At 41.6% G+C, this 21,881-nt stretch overlaps 1 protein-coding gene across 3 annotated transcripts; it reads right to left on the reverse strand.

The window, feature by feature from the left end:
- RAB14 (RAB14, member RAS oncogene family) lies at positions 239-21,015 on the reverse strand. 3 transcript variants are annotated; one of them, XM_018051763.1, is made up of 8 exons: positions 20,734-21,015; positions 13,269-13,327; positions 12,150-12,203; positions 10,675-10,852; positions 7,913-7,979; positions 4,961-5,048; positions 4,574-4,604; positions 239-3,103 (listed from the first exon to the last, which is right to left on the reverse strand). In XM_018051763.1, the coding sequence occupies exons 2-8, from the start codon at positions 13,318-13,320 to the stop codon at positions 2,926-2,928; spliced, it is 648 nt and encodes a 215-aa protein (XP_017907252.1). In that variant the 5' UTR covers positions 13,321-13,327; positions 20,734-21,015; the 3' UTR covers positions 239-2,925.

Here is a 21,881-nt window from a genome sequence, read left to right on the forward strand (position 1 = left end):
CCCAGGCCTCCCGCATTGGAGGCAGACTCTAACCTCTGAGCCAAGAGAGCACACTTAAAACAGGGGTGTGGAGAACTTCCCGAAACTAGTCTTATTGATTTAGAAGGTGATTTGTGTATGAAACCAAACACCTGGTCTCAAAAGACGTCTTTCCAAAGAAACTACTCCCTCCAACTACGATTATGTAAAAATCACCAGCCACCACCGTGCCCCCCCCCCCAAAAAAAAATCAAAATCACTGCATCAAACACTTTATTGTCCATGAAAAATACCTGAACATCATACTGGAATGTCTAACGCATAGAGTACTGAGCACCAATTACTACTCAGGAGGGCCTCACAGGTGCAAGGGCAACAAGGAACCCAGAAAAGCAGGTGACCACACAAGTAATAAGCTCTCCAGGGGTTAAAAATTAAAAGAATTTCACATTCTCCCCAAGGTGTATTTGCCCAGTATCTGGCACACAGATGTTTACAACAGTCTGCCCCTCTCTCTCGGAGCACCCAAGTTTATTACAGGGGATTACACATGCAAGTAACAGAACCTGGTCCCAGGCAGCAGGGGAGAACAGTGTCCGCCACCAGACGTGCTGGTCTCACACTGGAGGAGGCCAGACACCACTGAGAGTGTGATCTGAATGCACGGGTCGGACCGGAGCTCCGTTACTGAGTGACGTGGATTTATGTGCTACTGACGCAGACGTCTCTTTTTAAACAATTAAGGGCAGTTCTGCAGTAAAAACTGGCAACTTAATGCCAAACAGCTATTTGCCTGAAGAAAATATGAAATCCTGGTATAATTTAGAAAATAAGGCAAACAATTTTACTTTAATCTAGATACAGGTACTTTATTTACAAATATTTAGATTAATAGCATTTTGTTACATCAAATGAAGAGTACAGCAGTCTGAGTAAATCCTGTCACAGAACAATTAAGACCCACTGTGACGAACTCGGAACCAGGGTGTGCACCTAAACACGCCACAGGCTTCCGTCTGTGATGGCTGCCCTGCACCCCGGCGGGTGGGTGGGTGGTTTTGTTTTTGTGAATATATACACACATACCAGCAAGTCATGGTCCCTGGGTGAGCCCCTTGTGATCCAACAGTGTAAGCAAAACGGATCACTGTGCGTCCTTAACAGCACATTCCCGATACACTCCAGGTATCTTGTTTTTTAAAAAAGTTAAACAAAGACAAAAATAAAGATGAGTCCACAAATTAACCGAATCCTATTTTCTGCACATTCCAGTTTTGGCTTTTATTTAACATTGACTATACAATACTCTGGTACTACCACGTGTTTACAACCCAGAAAGCAGTATTTTTTACTTTAGTGTCTGTAAATAGGGATTTTGAATGTGTATTTTAAACACAGCAGTTGAACTGAGGATGCATTTTATATAACATACTGAGGTTTTACCTATCCTACTTCAAATAACTTCTCAATTCCCAGCCTGAACCATAAACTCAATTAGGAATCAATCAACAGAAGTAGAGAGCTTGGTAAAACGTAAGTTTGCTGTCTACAGACATGAGATCGTTTCCTTGCAATACAGTATTCAGTGGCCACACCGTCTAGTGCAAAGTAGTAACTTACTTTCTATCAGTACAAAGACTGCAACACCATGAGAAACACTTTCCCCTTCACAGACAATTTATGCCAACATGACATAAATACACTAAGAATACAAGGGGTATCTTAAATTATTTCACTGTAGTGTTAAAAATGCACTATTTAAAATCCCTTAACAGCAGACCTGCAGTTCTGGCTGTCTGGTTCAGAATCTCACCATTCCGAGATACAGGTATAAAAGCTTAAAATGTGCAATAAGAAACCCAGCCTTTTTTCTTCTTCTATACAGTAAGGCAAGAAATGCAGCCTGTGATGCAAAATGTTTACAGAAAGAGAAAAGCAGGTTAGCACATTGTTGACTGCACGAGAACAGTTAAGAAGACCAGCAGGGAAGCCGCAGTGCAAAGATGGAGCAGAATCTGCTAGTGTTAATCCTCTGACGCCAGGAGCTCTTTCCAGCATCACGTCCCCAAACACTGCCAGCACCAAAGGGTGGAGCCAGTACATCATGTGAACAGAAGTTGTGTCTATTTCCTCGTGTGAAATGGAAGGGAGTAACATGGGTCACATACAGGTCCTACTGTACGAACTGGTATTTTATACTGTTCCAAGGCCAGTAATCAATTTATTTTCTTCATTAAAATAATATACACAGAATGTATTGTTAGTTCGGTTCCTTCAAATTTTATACATATTTACTTTCTGCTAAAGAGAAAAAGATAGAATGGTATAAAAAAAAAGGATAAAGCTATTAATTAAGCATAAGAAAAAAGATAAATGGATATTTCCCCTGCGCAAGGCTAAGACAGAAGCAAACCGCCTTAAGAAAAATGCCACCCACACAACAGGGAATTTATCCGACAAAAACAAAAGGCTTTGAAGAACGCTTTCTCTATCATCAGAAGTCATTTCACAGCAATAAATTTATGGGTTACAACAGACATACCTGAACAGTTAAAGATGGGAAGAAAGCTTAAGATATCATCAAATTAAACCGTACAATGAGACAAAGCCTTGCCAAAAGAGGGAGGGGTAAAACAATGAAGTCCAGCATCAGTGCTCCGTTTAAGTCATGGACTGGTGACATACCTATCAGGAGGACAGTCAGGGGGAAAAAGTCTCGATTTACCATGCAGGAGAGATTTATTACTCTACTTGCCTTTGATAACCTGATTACATCTAATTGTTTAGCAGTTTAGTATTGTGTTAAACTGTTTTTACAACAGAGTTGTTTTTTTTTCTTTTTAATTAAACCCAGTAAAGATGTACAGAAGACAGTGAGGCAGTAAAAAGTACTGCTTCCAACAGACAGAGGTGAAAGGTCGAGTGAGAGCCACGGCAAGGAGGTCACTAGCAGCCGCAGCCTTCCCTCTGGGGCTGGGGCTCGCTGGTTAGCCGGCCCCCCTGTGGGGCTGAAGGTTTGTGCTGTACACCAGACTCGGCAGCGTTCAGATCCAAGCTTCCATCCTGAATGTTCTGATAGATCTTCTTGGCAGCCTCAAGGAAAGCATCTTCTACGTTCTCTCCCCTAAGAGGCAATCGACAACTTTATTGGCAAACCATAGCTTTCTACAAAATGTAAGACATTACACACTGACCTTTTGCTAACCTTTAGTCAACTGCCATGATGTCTTCAACTCAGCCACTGTCATCTAATAAGGGATTACCGGAAGACTGAGCTAAGAGAACAGCATGGGGAATACTTTCTGTGGAAAGTGTACAAACAATACCAAGAGCTCTCTGTGCAAACCCATCTGAGACTGTACAGTGCTCTAGCCATTACAATGCTATGCAGTGGTAGATGACAATGATTAAGCAGGCCATAATGGGGGGTTTCTACACAGAGATAGAATTGTCTCCAAACAGTATTCCAGGACTTGTATGGCCTGATTAGCCAAGCATAAACTGTACTGTTCTTCTGTGAAGTGAAGTCGCTCAGTCGTGTCCGACTCTGCGACCCCATGGACTATAGCCTACTGGGCTCCTCTGTCCATGGGATTTTCCAGGCAAGAGTACTGGAGTGGGTTGCCATTTCCTTCTCCAGGGGAACTTCCGACCCAGGGCTCAAACCCCAGTCTCACGCATTGCAGGCAGATGCTTTACCGTCTGAGCCACAAGGGAAGCCCAATGAAGTGAAGTCGCTCAGTCGTGTCCAACTCTTTGCGACCCCATGGACTGTAGCCTACCAGGCTCCTCTGTCCATGGGATTTTCCAGGCAATAGTACTGGAGTGGATTGCCATTTCCTTCTCCAGGGGATCTTCCCAACCCAGAGATTGAACCCGGGTCTCCCGCATTGTAGACAGACGCTTTACCGTCTGAGCCACCAGGGAAGCCCAATGAGGGGTGTTCTAAACAGAGATAAAATTATCTCCAAACAGTATTCCAGGACTTGTATGGCCTGATTAGCCAAGCATAAACTGTACTGTTCTTACCACGCTTAGCCATGTTCACGTTTGATATTGGCCCTTTTAGCACCAACAGTATAGATTGAGGCTAAACACCTTTTGTTTAGGAGTGGAAAATTTTATAGGAGTGCTGGGGTTCAATAATGAACGTGGATTAACAATTAGAAATGTTAATTATGCTTCTAATTCCTCTTAAGACATTGAATATTTCCTAAAGTCATGCTTTAACTAAAATGAGAAGTATTAAATCAACAGGTTGAACAACCTTGAGTCCAAGATGCCAAATTCAGCCTTGGTTGTAAAGGTCACTGTTAAGCCTTTACACAATTTGTGTTAACACAATTTCATTTATTAACCTGTATTACCAATGGGTATAATCAAGGTATAATATTTTAGGGAAAGTAACAAAAAACATTATTTTGAAAAGTGAAACAAGCAAAGGGATTTTTGCTGTTTTCCCTGCCATAAGCATTACACATTTACATATTATACATTATATGTATATATACATTATACATTTATATATATATGGTTCTACTTTCAGAAATTTGAATATAATTAAAAATGATCTACTAATTTTAGTCATACTTACGTTTTTGCACTTGCTTCAAGGAACAATAAACCTAAAAATAAAATTCAGACTATGAAGAACATTTCAAATTAACTCACAAGGACGTTCTCTTCAGTGACTTCTGAGTAAAACTTTCCCATCAGCTTTCAGTACTACCACCATAGTATTTTATGAAAGACTATGAGTTTGAAATGGAGGGAATCTTTATGTCGTTAAATAATTCTACTGCCCTCGAAATGAATCTCAAATACAAACGCATTTTGTTATTTCCTCATTCTTCGATTTGAGCAATTTGCACTTAAAAAAAGAAAAAACTGTCCAATCATCTGCACTGTCAAAACCCCACTTCTCCCTAGAAATTCTCCCAGTGTGACCCAAAAAAGCCATTAAGTCTCAAAAGAAACCCACCATTTTCTTCAGCAAACTGTTTGGCTTCCTCATACGTCACATCCCTCTGAGCCTCCAGATCTGCTTTATTCCCTATGAGGATTATCACCTGCATTGTAACCGAAAGAGAGACGTCTTACACAAAAGCAACCTTTAAATCAGACATGAAAACTCTAAAATCCAAAAATCTGGAGGAAAAAACATGCAGGTCTAAAAAAGAAACTAAATACTAGCAATTACCCATCAGACAATGGCTACAGAATCATGAAGGTGTACCTATGAAGAGGGACAGAGGGTGTTTCCCAGGACACTGCCTGCAAGAGATGGTTTCTGCCTTTCATTAGATTTTCTAAAGTTCCTAGAATCCACAGAAAGCTTTAAAACTACTAGTTCAACTTCTGAGGCTACAAGTAAGGAAATTAATACTCAAATAAAGCAAACAAGGACTTGTTAAAAGATCACTCCAGAGTCTGTGGTAGGCAGACATTAGAATCAGGCAGAAAACCCAAACTGTGGCCTTCCAATCCTGCCCTCCCCTGCACCATCCACAGGCTGGGCCAGGTCTGTAGCAACTGGTGACAATGATGCATCCACGATGGGGGACAGCGGGGGTGGGAGAGCATATGTACAGTGAGTTCAAATTAAAGGCAAAATACATTCCCCTTCAAAACTGATGTGGTAAATCGAGATACTTCAGAAACGGATGGTTTCAACTAAAAGGACTGTCCGTCACTGACTTCTTTTCATGTGAAATTTCAGCCCCTGGCCGTCCTTTCAAAACATGGTGTCCATGAACTGTAACTATTTTGACCCAAATGTCCACCTTTGGCATTCTTCAATCAGTGTGGACAAGTGCCCACTGAGGATGGGAAAACATTTTCACATACAGTCAGTCCACCAATCCAGTAACAGAATAAGGCAAGAACACTTGAAAAATGAAATCAAGGTTTTAAAAAAATCAAAGTTGGTAAAGTCACGATGGCTAAGTAGTACAGGGCCATTATAACACAGGCACTCAGTGCAAGAAATGTTTGCTCAACGGAGACAGCACTGCCTGCTCTCCATTCCTTAAGCATTTCCAAACCACGCTTCCCATCTTCGGGAGAGGGGAGGCATAACGTGGCGTGCTAACGAGACAGAGGTACAACATACACTATCAACAAAATCAGAAAGCACGTAACTTCCACACAGAAACCAAAGGCAAAGTTACAGAAAACGCAACGTTTCCACTGGACGTTGAGAGTTTTTCTTTCTTCTATAATAAGATCTGGTAAGATTTTAAGAGGCATAAAGGAAACAAGAAGGACATGGCTAATTTTTTTTTATTATGGTCCTCTAACGACTCTCTACAATAAATTGTTTTCTTGCTGTCTTTAATATTTTACTTGAACCTAACAAAAGAATCACAGAAGTTTACTGAAGAGAAGAGCTCTTATATATCCCTTTCACCAAGCGTCCCTGATGCCAGGACCCTACACACTCACCGCGCACACTCACCACCAGGGAACTGACACCGGCAGAGCCCGCCACCCTCACTGAGCGCCCAGCTCTCCTGCGTGTAGTTCTGGGCAGTTTTACTGCAGGGACAGACCTGTGTCGCCACGATCAGCTTCTTCACTAAAAACAGGCTACGCTGAGCTGCCCTCTCCAAAGTCAGCTCACACCTTCACCCCATCACTAACCCCTGGCAACCACAAACCTGCTCTCCAACTCAGTAACTTTTCTTTTTGAGAATGTTTTATATAAATGGAATCATACAGTATGTACTCTTTAGAGACTGACTGTTTTCATTCAGCACAACACCCATGAGATCTATGTATCTACAGGTGACTCCCTTGTATGGCTGGAGAGCATGCCCCAGAGCAGATGCACCAAACTGTTTCACTGTTTACCTACTGACAGCCATCTAGGTCGCTCCCAGTTTTTGACTACTGCAAACAAGGCTGTATGAACATTCACCTATAGATCTGCATGTATACCTACAGTGGGTTTACTGTGATAATGAATAGGAAAGTTCCAGACACAGTCCCTGGCATAAAAGGCAAACCATGTTAACTGACTCTTAAAATAATTAAGTCGCTGTTCCCTCATGAAAGCCAATCTTACCACTGATTACATATTTACTAAATCAGGCCACTGCCAGGCTCTGGGGTACAAAGCTAAGGCAGACACAGGCCTTACTCTCACAAAGCTCAGTCAGTCCCAGCTCAGGGCCTTTCCTCACTTGTTCTGGAATACGCTCCACAGAATCCACCAAAACCTTTTTACTCCTAAGTCCCAGCTCAAACACCACCTCCTCTGTCAACCTGGTTTCTCCAGACGGCACTGTTCATACTGGCTGCCCCTAAACACACCACCAGCAAGCGCTACCCCAGCCAGGCTGTGTCCAGCCTTCACTCTGCTTTCCAGTAGCCATCTCCCCACAGGCGATCTCCCTGCTGGACTATAACCTTTCATTGGCCAAAGACCCACATTCTGTTTTGTATACTGCAGAGCCTACCATAGTAGCTAGTCTTTAAAATCTCAGATAAATAACCATCTTTTCAGACTGGCTAATTTTTTATAATATGCAGAACTTTTTATTTTTAATTGAAATTTTATTGAGACTCATGTAGTAAGAAATCATAGAGATCCCTGGCACACTCTGCCCAGCTTCCTCTAATGGAACCATTCTACGAAACCGACGCAGACCGAAGTGCACGTCTCAGCTCCACAGGCCCCGACACGAGGTCGCCACCCCACCTGCTACTTTCATCTTTCTTAAACCGCAAACATGAACAAAAACCAAGCGTGAGCGCAAAGCCTGGCATAATCCATATTCGGAAAGAGGGTCTAAGTTTTCTTCAGTTTAAGAATAAAGATTCTCTCGTTCCTAGTACCCAAATACAAAAAAAGTCCACTTAGCAAATGGCTTTGCTTTCTGGGCCAACTTAGATCCTAAGCGTTTTGTACAGCAGACGTCGTCTAACTCACAGTGTTTGGGTTGGTGAGGTTCCTGGCGTCCGTCAGCCAGCTGCTCAGGTGATTATATGTGCTTCTCCTGCAAAAGTTAAGAGTTTCGTTTTGTGACTGCCACATACCGTTGCCATTTCAATAGGGAAGAAAAGAAACTTCATCAAATATATATTAAACATATACTTAAAAAGTATTTTTGATTTGACTAGATTGCTGCCCTAGAGAATTGTGGAATGTAAACATACACTTTTCAAATATCTAGCCAAACCTTTGGTTTTAAATAAACAACTCAATAGTCAACAACTTTGCTAATCATTCACACGTTAGGAGTAAATTATTTACATTTAAAAACATAAACAGACCAATGAGCAAGCAAGAACAAGATAAAAAAATTGATGGAAAATAATTCTGAACTCTGAATTTTAAAAATCGACTTTAAGAAGATTAATATATTTGACTAGAAACTGAAGTCCCCAGGTATATCAGAGAGTGAGTTTATCCTAACTGTACACTCTCATTTACCAGCAGCTAGATCATTTGGGGGCTCAGAACTCCGTATTTCTCCATTTCCTCCAAATCTGAGAGTTTAAAATCTCCTGGCTCCTTTGCATTAGCCAAGTAGGACCAAAGACAGCAAACAAATCCAAATAATTTAAAATAATACATAATATACTATTAGTATTAGTTAGACTTTACCAAAAAGGTCAAAACATCTTTAAAATTTTGATGGTTAAAAATATTTCTAATTTATACAGACTCATAGAACATTAATCTATCAGGTGAGGCAACAGAGCCCCATCAAGAGGCAGGAATGATTTCGGAGCAGGTGCAAGGCCTTCCACAGACACTGTGTCCTGAAGTGTCTCTAGTTCAGTCTAGTGAATAATGTTCCATCATCTCCAGCTGCCAGTGTTCACACAGAATCTGATATACTCCCTTCCCAGACAGAACGGAGAAGAATTCCTTACTCAGAATTTCTTTTTACTGTGCTATATCATATTATACACAAACCACCACCTACATGTCAAAAAAGTCACATAAAAAGTTTTTTCCCAGTGTTTTCAACTTGTCCAAGTAAACAATGATCAAATATAAATTTTAAAAAGCACAAGCTTTATCACTCATATCTCAATCGGCTGGAATTAAAAAAAGAACACACAAACAAAAAGCAAAACAATCTACAATACTATAGATACACTTAAGGACACATCACCGTAGTTAAATTTTATTAATAATGAATGCAGTTTTTAACTATGCAGCGCCTTCAGGAATGCATCCCTCACAGAAGGATGTCCGTACAAATGGCCAGGTGCTTTACCTGTCTTCCCACAAAACCACTTACCAGTTGCCTGGCTCCAGTGAAGAGCCTTAAAGCTGTTCCCTGTTTTGCCCTGAGACCACCTAATTCGAAAATTTAGTAAAACTTCAAGCACTATAATCATAATCATCCACTATCTTTATTCTAAATAAATAAAATAACCTTGCTGCTACTGCTGCTGCGAAGTCGCTTCAGTCGTGTCCGACTCTGTGTGACCCCACAGACGGCAGCCCACCAGGCTCCCTGTCCCTGGGATTCTCCAGGCAAGATACTGGAGTGGGTTGCCATTTCCTTTTCCAATGCATGAAAGTGAAAAGTGTCGTGACCCCATGGACTGCAGCCTACCAGACTCCTCCGTCCATGGGATTTTCCAGGCAAGAGTACTGGAGTGGGGTGCCATTGCCTTCTCTGAAAATAACCTTAAGAAACACCAAATTAAACAAACTTACGACTGAAGCGACTTAGTAGCAACAGCAGCAGCAGGAAAGAGTCCCTTTACTACAGAACATCTCAGTGTGACTCTTCGAGAGCAGTGTGAAGCACTTCCCAGAAGGAAACACACGTGCCAAGTCTACCACTTGGCCCCCCTTACTGAGTCCTACCCGCTCAAAGATGAGGCAAGCGTCACTCTGCTTTAGACACTCTGCATTAATACGGAAGGTGGTCTAGTTCATTTCCTAGCTTACAGCAGACACACAGCACAGCGTTTAATGAAGTGGCACAATTTTCCCAAATTAAACATTTAAGGTCCAGTTTTGTTATTCTCCATCAATTTCTTTGGAGTTTCCATAAACAGCAGAGCTGAAATAAATTTAATCTTGCAGCATGAAGTATCATGAGCTACTTCAATCCATTTTAGGACACAAAAAAATTTTAATAAATATTTCAGATTCAAGTATGAGAATTTTTTATAATCTACCACGTTGGATTAGCAAAACTACTTAATTCCTTTGCTTGGCCTTATTTTGAAGACATGAACTTTTAACACTGCTGCTGCTGCTAAGTCGCTTCAGTCATGTCCGACTCTGTGCGACCCTATGGACGGCAGCCCACCAGGCTCCTCCATCCATAGGATTCTCTAGGCAAGAGGCTGAATAGAGTAACTCTTAAAGATTTGCTTGCTTTCTACTGAAGTGAAAATATCTGGTGTGAAATATTTCACCTCAAGTAATTCAACTAATACTGCTTTTCAGAAGAGTATTCTTTCACTAGCTCCACCAGCATCTCCTAAAGTTTTCTTTAGTCTTACCCACTTTCAGATAAGGAAATCAACATGTTATCAATGTATCAAATCTCACACACAGCAATTTAGAGAGAAAAACCCTAAAACCCAAATAATAAGTCATTTAACAGATACACAATTACAAACTATAGAATGCCGAACAATTTTTTAAAAAATCACACTGCCTAAAAGTAGATGTCCTTTCTCAAGTATGAACGTTGGAAATTATTGACCTCTCACCTAGTGATGTCATACACCATCAGCGCTCCCGCGGCTCCTCTGTAGTAGCTTCGTGTGACAGCTCTGAACCTCTCCTGTCCTGCTGTATCCCAGATCTGCAATTTGATTTTTTGGCCACTAACTTCAATTATTCTTGTACCAAATTCAACACCAATTGTGTGAGGACAGTCAGCCATAACTGTTAGGGAAGAAAAGAAATACAATATTCCAACTTGCAGAAAGCTTCAAGTTTAGATCAATGGGAAAATGATTCTACTAGACAGCCAAAGGACTCATTAATGCTTATAGGCTATAAACAGAGTGAAGCTTGCATGGAAAGAAAAACATCAGCAAAAACCCTTAAGGAAGGAGCCACAGGGATGTGACTGGAACAGGCTTAGAAATTTCTGCAAGGAACCAAATAATAAATAGTTCACATTTTGCCCAAAGACCTCTGTTACAGGACTCCACTGTGCTAAAGCACAACAGCAGCCACAGACAACACATGGAATAGGCATGACAGCATTCCAGGAAAACTTCACTTCTAAAAACCAGCAGTGCCTGGATTTGGCCCACAGGTTACTATTTGCTCTGGGCTAAAAGAATCTGCTAATTAAAAATAAGGATTTTAATAAACTTCATAACATTATACTATTTAGCCTTCTGACATTTCTTACCTAGTAACAAATTAATGGTTTTAAGACTCTAGGAGTTTTCAGTCAAACTAGTATTTATTCTAAAAAATGTTATCAATACTTCAAAGATGGTCATGAAATTTAGTATGTATTTATAATTATATATTTGCAAGTCTAATCCAATAGGACAAGTCTATTAATCCTTTCTTTATAATTAGGCCACTGAAAACCTATATTCACTGTTACTCCTCTACAGCACACAGACTGCTAAACACTTCCTAAAATGCTACATTAAGCCAAAAAATGCCACAGAAATAATTTTAACTATTGGGAACAATTTCAACTATATTTAGCCTGTCAGTCACATGAAATAAAATGGCCCTTCTCCTACCACACAAGACAGAGTAGCACTGACTCTAAAATGACCAGCCATGGATGCAGAAAGAACTCCATTTTAAATATTTCCAATCTACTATTATTTAGCTATTAGCAAATGGTATCTGAGCACATTTCCCTTAATAAGATAATTTCTATAATGGAAAGTCAGAGAACAAGAAAAAGATTATTTAAATTTGAAATTGTATATTTTTATTTTTTAATAGTATATATTTTTAAATCCGAAGTTTATATCATCAAAAATCTAGTCAATCAAACTATATATGGCATAAAAAAAACCACCATATATACAAGTATGTTTCATCTGTACCTATTAAAAAAAAAAAATCACTTCCTAAAGACAAAAGTACATATACACAGGGAAAAGTTATATTTTATTGCATAGAGTATACTGAAAGTAACTTTGAAAGGCAGGAAAGTGACAGTAGGAGTCCGCCGATGCTCCGCCTTACACGCCGAACTTACACTTCTTCTCTGTGAACTGGTGAAGCAGGCAGGACTTCCCCACTCCCATGTCCCCTGGTAAAAAAAAAGTTCCAGCGTTATCCTCTTAGAATTACATGCAACGACTGCTATGCCTCTTTTACCATATTCCATCACAAACCTCTGGGCACTTAAAAGATTTACATTTTCATAATTTATAATGAGTTCAAAAGATCCTAAAGGCAGGTTTTCACTGTGATATATAAACTGACTATTCCCAACCTTCACTGGTGGTAGAATCTGGTTGTGAATTATGTCAATAGACAGACACCCGCTGGGAAAAGCTTTTTAACAGAGAAACTGCTGTAACGGTGTTTTCTACTTTAAACTATTGCAACTTTTTGTTTTTTTCCCTTAACCCACGCATAAAAGCCAAAACCTCCTAGGAGTGACCAACAGGGCAGCATATAGCAAGCAGAAATCATCAGCTTTGGAATTTGACTCACTAGGTCCCATGTTATCTCATATTTCTTATAGACTTTCACAAGAGAATGTGCATCACATGAAAATCCTAACAGAGCAGCTATCATCTCTGACTGTACTAACAGCAATTTAACCTTTGGTGAAGGAAGCATTACAATACAGTCACATAAGCTCAATATTAAACCAAACTAATGGGAAGAATTAATAGAAAAATACGTATATTTCAACTTACTCTTACATATGGATAAACAGCATTGTCTTACTTTGAGCTAAATCTTCTTGAAAGTGGATTAAGAGAAAAACTACCATTATATTTCATGTATCTTACACAACTATTCTGAATTTTTATCAATTTTTGGAATCCAGGGGGCTCTGAGAAATTTCATGATATTTTTGGAATGTATCAATGCTCCTAGGAAATTAATCTCACTCCCAGTATTAACTTTCAGGTAGCCCTCAAGAAAAAACAACATCACTTCAAAGGTAGCCAGCTTTGTATCCAGGGTCACAAGGTAACAGGTACATCATTGATGAAAAATAAATCCTACCAAAGGAGTTCTAATTTTGCAGTGAAAAAGACAAGCATTCACTTCCCCTGGGCACTATGTTAAGCACTGGCATATAGACATCTTGCATTCTAGCCTTTGGAGAACAAGAGTGTGAGGTGGACACGCGTACCGATGATGATGTACTTAAAGATGTAGGAGTAGTTGTACGGGGCGGTTGCCATGGCGGCACTAGAAACAAAGAAAACCGAGTTACTTCAGGGAAAAGCGTGCACGAGTTATCCAGGCTGTGTCCTGGGAAGGTCTATACACGAGCTACCCAAGCTGTGTGTCCTGGGAAGGTCTATACACAAGTTATCCAGGCTGTGTGTCCTGTGAAGATACGTAAAACAAACCACAGTGATTATCAGCAAAATGTAGGTCACAACAGCAGAAAAAAGTGCATTCCCCAAATTAATCAAATACACAAATTCTCTTGGATGAACACTGCTTCAACACTCTCATGTATTATCCACAGAAATAGAACATATATCAAAACAATTCCAATATTTCACTTTAGGAAATACCAGATAAGAAACGCTACTCTGGAAAATTTTGATCAAGGAAATCTTTATAAATTTAAGTTTAAACAGTATCATTATAAATAGTCCTCCTCCCCTGTTGAGGTCTGCGTCGCTGTAACTCATCAAGTCTAATCATCTATTTGTTTGGAACACTTTGATTTTACAATAGAATGTTATAAAAAGTAACCACCAACTTATAAACACAAAATAACCTTTTCACTCTACTTGAAATAATCATAGCATCCAAAGAAAAAGTAATCCTATTATTTCTAAGCGAAATGTCAGAAACAGAACCACATAAAACTGTTTTTGTTGTAGATTTTTTTAAAAAGTCAATTATTGATCATTTCATACAGTTCCTAATATAGCACTTGAAGGTTAACAATATACCAAATGTCTGCTATATATTTTTCCAGGAGTAAATGACATATTGTGGTTGTAAAATTTGAAAGTTTATGTATTACAAGATATGTCTGAAGATCACAGCTCATTTCTCACCCCCAGAGAAGACTTTAACCTAAAGAAATCTAATTTCTCTTCTACTTTTAATAACTTTAAAAAAAACCTCTCCAATTTATTCAAATGAATGCCTTGACTGTGTCTGACACTGGGCTAGGTCCTAGAGAAGTAAGAGGTGAATTCTAAAACTGGTAATAACTTACAATAAACTTTATTCCCCAATAAAACTGAAAGAAAAAAAATTTATTCTCAAAGCAGTTTTCAGCTGAAGATAAAAATTCTTTATAAATATGAAGGTTTAACCTCATTTTTACAAGAACTGATTTTCCAATATTTTTTAATCTGGTTTTTACTGTTCTAGCCAACTGTCACATACTTAACAGGACTGGGGAAACCCATTTACTGAAATTAACAGCTTACTATGTGTTACATTTCAAATAAAATTTCTCAGTAACTAATAAAATTTAACTTGCAGAAAAAGTACATATTTAAAATAAGTGAATTATTGTTATTAGGGAAGAGAAAGCTGTTAATTATAGTCAATTACTAGACAATCCTTTCACACAATATAGTCTTCCTACTTAGCTGTATGAATTACATTTAACCGAACTGGGACATGCTGTAACACATTTATCATCAGTCACATCACAGAAAACTCCCTTGACCAGTTCCTTCAGAAAAGAAAGTGTTTCTAGTTACAGTAACTGTGATTCTGAACATCATACATTAGTACGGTTGATTCCTTTTTTCCAGAAACAAGAATGACCTTGGTCCTGAGGTTCAAACTGGTCTGTATTATTCACCAAATTTTGAAGAGAAGGAACAGAATCATCTCTCACAATAAGTGACATTTAAAGGCTATTAATTTCTTCTTGGGCTGCATTCCCTTCAGGTTCCTCTCTTCTAACTCGTCTTTAACTTCTCTTTTAAACTTCTCTTTTCCCATTCAAACTTGGGGGAAAGTAATCAGTCATCTTTAAACAACTGCTGCTCTCCTGGCTCTCCTCTGATGTTGCTGTATCTTTTCTTTCTTCTAACTTAGTTACAGCTGTACATACTATGCTTCCTTTCATTTTATAATATTAAAACTGTGGACTCTTAACAATCCCAGTTTCTACTTGAAATGCTCTAAAGGCTAATCATGAAATTATAAACCAGTTCTAGTTGTACTAATTTGTGTACTTGCTAATTAATCATACAAGCATTTGTTAATATCTGAGATGACTGATTTTGAAATTTTATTTCCAACCATTAATTAGTAAGCTATTTATAAATAAAAGAGAATCATCACTATTTCAGACTGAAAGCCAGCACCCTGTTCTCCACCTCACCACCCAATTTTCTGGTTAAGTTTCTTAAAAATTACAATAAAAACCCTAAAAAGCACAGGGAAAGGAGAACTACTCTGACTGACTAATTCCAGTAGACAGGCAGCGAAAACTGTCAAGCTCTGTAGCCACTAACACAAGATTCAAAAAGATTCCCATAGTTAACTGACACAGTTCACTCAAAATTATGTATTTGCAATAGAACCACGTTCACGTGGCCCCTTTTAACTATGCTTGGGGCTTCCCTGGGGGCCAAGGTGGCAAACAATCAGCCTGCAATGCAGGACCCCTGGGTTCCATCCCTGGGTTGGGAAGATCCCCTGGAGAATGGCATGGCTACCCACTCTAGTATTCTTGCCTGGAGAATTCCATGGACAGAGGAGCCTGGTAAGCTACAGTCCATGGGGTCGCAAAGAGCTGGACAGGACTGAACACTCCCTTATTAATACTGTTTTAGCAAAGGATTTCTCACCCTCATCTTGTGAACATGAAACATACACCACTATTAAGGTAAGAAATATATTTAAATGGAGTATGCTACTGAATGAAACTCTACAACAGGTGCTTTTTTTTTTTTTCACTTCATTGCAGCATGGATCTATTTCAAGGCCAATACATATAGACCTAATGGTTACTAATGGTTACTAAATGCATGTTAAACACTAATCACTGCTGTGCCAAAATAGAATCATACTGTCTCCATCTACTGAATCAGACAGTGTTCCAAATAGAACTAAACATATAAATGGCAAGTTTTGAAATGTACAAATACAGAGGAAGGTAGGTACTTTCAAATACTGCGCTTGTGGGAATCTGAAGTGCTAAAATATTTTGACTAAATAAAGTACATCGGTACTATGCAATGATACACATCTAATTGAAAAACCATTTAGATATATGCATTAACCTGGAAGCATAGTCATGATTTTAAGTGGAAAAAAAAACAAAAAAAACCATGCTGCAGAGTTCCATGAGATAACATATACCCATTTTTAAAGACACACACACACAATCCTATATGTCTACAACATAGAAGGATGCACACCAAACTGTAAAAACTACCACAGGGAATGGAAGAGAAAAAAGAAGGGGAGAACTATTAGCTCTTTTCGCATCACTAAGAAAGAGGGAGTGAAGTCGCTCAGTTACGTCCAGCTCTTTGCAACCCTATGGACTGTAGCCTTCCAGGCTCCTCTGTCCATGGGACTCTCCGGGCAAGAATCCTGGAGTGGGTTGCCATTTCCTTCTCCAAGGGGTCTTCCCAACCCAGGGATCGAACCCGGGTCTCCTGCATTGTAGGCAGATCCTCTGAGCCACCAGGGAGCCCTGATAAGTCACTGGGAGGACACTGTAAGCGTCCACTACATTCATCAGTAAAACCCTAAAATGCTAAAAGTAAAAAAAAAAGGACTGTTAAAATATTCTAAGCATTTTTACATGTAATTCTAATGTGAAACAAGAACAAACAAAAAAACCCCAGCCATGATATTTCCAACATTACTTCCACATTTACCAATAAAATGGGGAACATCATATGAAGTGACTCGTGATCAGATTCAAAACACAAACAAAAGGGGGATTCCCTGGCCATCCAGTGGCTATGACTCTGCTTTCACTGCTCAGGGCCCAGGTTCAATCCCTGGTCGGGGGAACTAAGATCCTAGAAGGCCCCTGGTGCTGCCAAAAATAAAAACAAAACAAAAAACAACAAAAAACATAAAAACTAGAAACAGCTCTAATCCCCAATAGTGGAGTATATTTTTTCATTTTCTTATTGTTTGAGTCCTTGCTGTATTAACTGACATGTCTAATCCTTTCACAGCTGTTACGGCGGCATTTTATTCCACTCTTAGGACATAAGGTGTTGCTGTGTAATTTCTATGTAACCGATTCAAGACAACAAAGGAAAAAAGCAACCCCTAAATAAACATATTCTGGGTGACTTAAATTCTGACCCTTATAGTCTAAACTAAGTGAGGCTTTTTTATACATGAAAAATGCTGTTAAAAACACCTGAACCAAGATAAACTGCTTTTGTGATTCCAATATAAAAATTTTTAAATTATGTTAGGTTTTGACAATACAGTAATGATCAAAAAATACATATATATATTTATATTTATATATGGGCCCTCACTTCATGGAGCTCAAGAAGAGAAGCCCTTTGGTGCACTTACAAGACTGCACCTGATCTGTCAGTGAAGTGGACACAAAACTTTGGGAGTTAATCTATTAAACTAATCAAAATATGTGGTCAATTTCCTGTCCTCAACCTTAGAGCAACCTCTGAAAATAACCCACTCATCTCCGAGAGCCACCTAAAAATCACCTCAGTTTTGACAAGATATTTGATATCACACTTTTTTATAAATTAATGTGGTAAGAAAAAAGTTGATTTCTCCATGTGTCAAGAGAAAGACAAAATTTTTTAGCTAATTATGATGGCACACTGTGAACAGGAAATAAAGTAACACTGTACCTCTGTCCACAGAAGGAAAGTATTCACGAGAAAACACAAAACTAACACCCTGCACTTAGAATTTAAAGGATCAGAAATAGTGAAAAATTTACTGAGGAAAGGACGTCTGAGATTTGCTTCAAAATAACCTGGTAGATGGAAAAGAATCTAAAGAAGAGTGGAAGGACTTTCCCGGTGGTGCAATGGATAGGAATCACCCGCCAGTGCAGGGGACACTGGTCCGACGATCCCTGTTCCGGGATGATCCCACATACTCGAGAGCAACTAGGCCCACACACCACAACTACTGAGCCCCTAGGCCACAACTACTGAGCCCGAGTGCCCTAGAGCCTGTGCTTCCCAACAAGAGGAGCCGCTGCAATGAGAAGTCTGTGCACGCCAACGAACACCCAGCTCAGTCAAAAACAAAAACAGAATTTTAAAAAGTAAACAAAAAATAAAAATAAGAGAGTGGATATATGTGTATGTATAACAGATTCACTTTTCTGTACAGCAGAAACTAATACAACATTGTAAACCAACTATACTCCAATAAAGTTTTTTAAAAATAATGATTTGGTGGAGAGGGTACAAGTATATATGGATGAAATAAGACTGAGCGCTGCTGACACTGGATAATGGGTATATGAAAGCTCAGTATACTACTCTATTCTGCACATGTTTAAAACTGTCCAGAAGAAAGTTTCTTAAAAGCATAGGATCTTCGATACCTCTACCTGTACACTGCTGTCTCCAGTAATGCACAGCACTCTTAGTCACAAAAAAAGTTTCAAGTTTTAAAAAATGAAACATATCTCAGTAGCCCTAGTTTTAAAGTAACTTATTTGCCTTATACAGTTTCCTCTAATTGTATAATATTTTACTAAAATATGCAAAGATACTTAATACTGATAAAAATCAGTTGTAAAAACACTCCATATTCTGTTGTGAGGTTGCAGTATGGACAACAATGAAGTTTAACATGAAATGTAAAAAAAAAAAGGTTTTAAGTGTAGCTTTAATTCCAAGGGAATATTTTAGATTATTAAAATTCTAAAAGTTTTACATCTTTACAGTAACTGCCATTTACTGAGTGCCTAATATATGTCAGCTACTTTATAAGCAATCTCGAATTCTAAAAACTCACTTTACAAATAAGGAAGCCAGCTCAAAGAGGAGATACATCCATGGTCATATACTACTAAAGGGAAAGCTAAGATTAAGGCTCAGATCTAACTCTACAGCTCTCCAAAGCCATGTTCCTCTCACTCACTCAACAAATCTTGGACACTCACTACTAGCCTGGCACTGTCAGAGACAATGGGGGCTGACCAAACTTCAAGCAATGTGCTAAGGGTTTTAAACCCCACTTAAATCTTCACAACAACTCTAAAATGTAGGTACAGTTATCCCTTGAATGGACAAGGACCCTTAGTCTGAAGAGGTGAAGAACTTGCTTGAAGTCACCAGGAAGTGGCAGTACTGGAGCCGGAACCCTCCAAAACTCCTAGCCACTACAAGTCTCAAAGGCATGACCAAGTAAATGGGTGTAAGCAAAAAACTGAAGAAAAATTCTGCAAAGTCTTGAGGAATGGGGGAGTGGGAGCTGGGTTACTGCAAGGTCAAATCTGTCCTCGACAATCACACGGAAATACTAGACAGTTCTGACAGCGACGAAGCGAGCAGTCAACTTTGCAGGGCTTCAAATCTGGACTCTTGACATTTGCTGTGGGACCACCAGGAAAGCATCTGCTCTCTGGGAACTCGCTTCTTCTTCAAACATAAAACGGAAATCTTGTCATGTATCCTCTGGGGTTGCAAGAATGTGAACTAGCAGTGTAGTGGCAGACAGACTTTGGGTTATAAAGGAGAAGTCAGCTGTTATCCAAAAGCAAACACAGGGAAAAAGGAATCAGACTGTAGCTGCACGTTCAGTGCTCAGGTCTGCGCCCCCGGCCTCACCTGAGTTTGCATGTACCATCGTTAATCAGCCACATCGCACCTGCACACCTGTTTCCTCACCTGGCCGATGAAGATCCTCTATTCACCACCCAGAGCAACGGGAAGGAAGCTAAACCTACGGGTCTAGACACCTAAAATCCGCGTCTAGCACACAGTAAAGAGCACACCACCGAAACACACTTGGCTCCGCCTTCTTTGCTTAAATTCTAGAAAGGCCAAAAACTTTTTGTCCTCGTTATTTCCACACGCTACCGACGATCGAGACCGTACAGGATGCCACAGACATCAGAGAGCTCCCCCCAAATCAGAACCTCGCCGCACGGACCCCCAGACCCCCGCCCAGCCCGAGGCCACGCCGGTCTACCCCCACCGGCAAGGACGCCGGCGGGGCTCCGGGCGCCCGGCTTTTGTGCTCGGGGCCAGACGCGGCCTACGGGCCAGGGGTCGCCACGTCCGGGGCTCGCGGGCTGCGGGGCGGCGCGGCTCGAGCGGACAGACCCGGCGGGGGCAGGTCGGCGGCGGCGGCAAGGAGACGGGGGCCCGCGGGCGGCGCGAGTCGGCCCAGGCCGGCCGGAGAGGCGGGGAAGGCGACGCCGCACCCACCCTTCCCCACGCCGCGCCCGGAGCCCGCCGCCGGGCGGGGAGGAGCGGGGCTCCGGCGGGCGCCGCGCGGGGACAGCCTCGCCCCCGCGCGGACTCCTGTCAGGCCCTGCGCCGCGGAGCCCCCAGCCGCCCGCGGGCTCGCCGCGGCCTGACGCCGCCCGCCCCGCGCCCGCGCCCCCGGCCCGCCGTTGCCCCCAGCGCTGGCCCCGGGGGAGCCCGGCGAGGAGAGCCCGGCCGGCCGGCCCCTGCGGGAGGCCTGGTTACCTGGGGGGTTGCTGGTGGCTGGGCAGCTTTCCGGGCGGGAGGGGGGCGTCAGGACGAGGAAGAGGAGGGCGGGCGCAGCGGGAGAGGGGCGGGCGCGGCCGGCCGAGGCCCGGGCAGGCAGCGGGCAGGCCGAGCAGCTGCAGACGCGCCGGCGGCAGTGGCGGTGGCAGCGGCGACTGCTCCCGCGGCTCCCTCAGGATCTTCCTCGGGCTGGTCCAAGATGGCGGCGCTCCCTGCACAGGGTTTCCTGTCACCCTCGCGATGGGTCGGACCACAAAAGAAGGGGGGAGGCGGATGCGCGCGCAGCTGGCGGAGCCCGGAAGAGGGTGGCGGGGCCCGGCCGGCGGCCACGCCCCTTCCTCAGTCCTCCCCTCTGGACTCGTCGCGACGCCGCCGAGCCCGCCCCTCTGGTCCTCGCGCCAGAAGGGGCGGAGGAAAGCACTCCCGCGCAAGCGCAGTCTCGTGTCCTCCCCGCCTGGGGGAGCTACTGCGCAGGTTCGCGTGGGACCTGCGGTACCTCTGGGTCTTGCAGGTCTAGGAATGTTGCGCTGGGCGCTTCTTACTATTCTTACTGTCACTTAATGGACGCTTGCCGTACACCGGCCACTGTGCTAAGCACACATTTACTGCACTCATCCATCATGCATGTATTGAGCGATTCGTACCTAGCGGTGAACACGCTAGGTCCCTATCCAACAGCCCCAGAGGGTGCATATCACCATTTTACTGGTGGTAAAACTGAGGCTCAGGCTGACCAAGTCGCTTGTCCAAGATCATGCAGCTAGGAAATTACACTTTCTGCTCAGTTTCACCTCTGTTCCTTACAGCCTCCCTTTGAGGGGTACTTTTAATGAGAGAGAACTTGTGATATTTTTCAGAATTTGGCCACCCTCTTCCAGCTTAGGCTTCTGTATCCCCTCACTCGAAAGTTTAGTGCACACCCGTGCAAGACCGCGTTCTGACTTTCGTGAGCCCTGGGCACTTTTGCTTTCTGCTGTGGATACATGTTGGCTTAAAACTCAACAGTCAGAAAACTAAGATCATGGCATCTGGTCCCATCCCTTCATGGCAAATAGGTAGGGAAACAATGGGGAAAGTGTCAGACTTTATTTTGAGGGGCTCCAAAATCACTGCAGATGGTGACTGCA

The sequence above is a fragment of the Capra hircus genome, chromosome 8 (genome assembly GCF_001704415.2).
Source record: "Capra hircus breed San Clemente chromosome 8, ASM170441v1, whole genome shotgun sequence".
Lineage (NCBI taxonomy): Eukaryota > Metazoa > Chordata > Mammalia > Artiodactyla > Bovidae > Capra > Capra hircus.

Excerpts from the sequence above, each read along its gene's own strand:
- RAB14 (XM_018051763.1), bottom strand. The coding sequence starts at position 13,320 with ATGGCAACCGCCCCGTACAACTACTCCTACATCTTTAAGTACATCATC. Across the intron at positions 12,204-13,268 it reads CTTTAAGTACATCATCATCG|GGGACATGGGAGTGGGGAAG; the intron begins GTACGCGTGTCC and ends TTTTTTTACCAG. Across the intron at positions 5,049-7,912 it reads ACCTCACCAACCCAAACACT|GTGATAATCCTCATAGGGAA; the intron begins GTGAGTTAGACG and ends GTTACAATGCAG.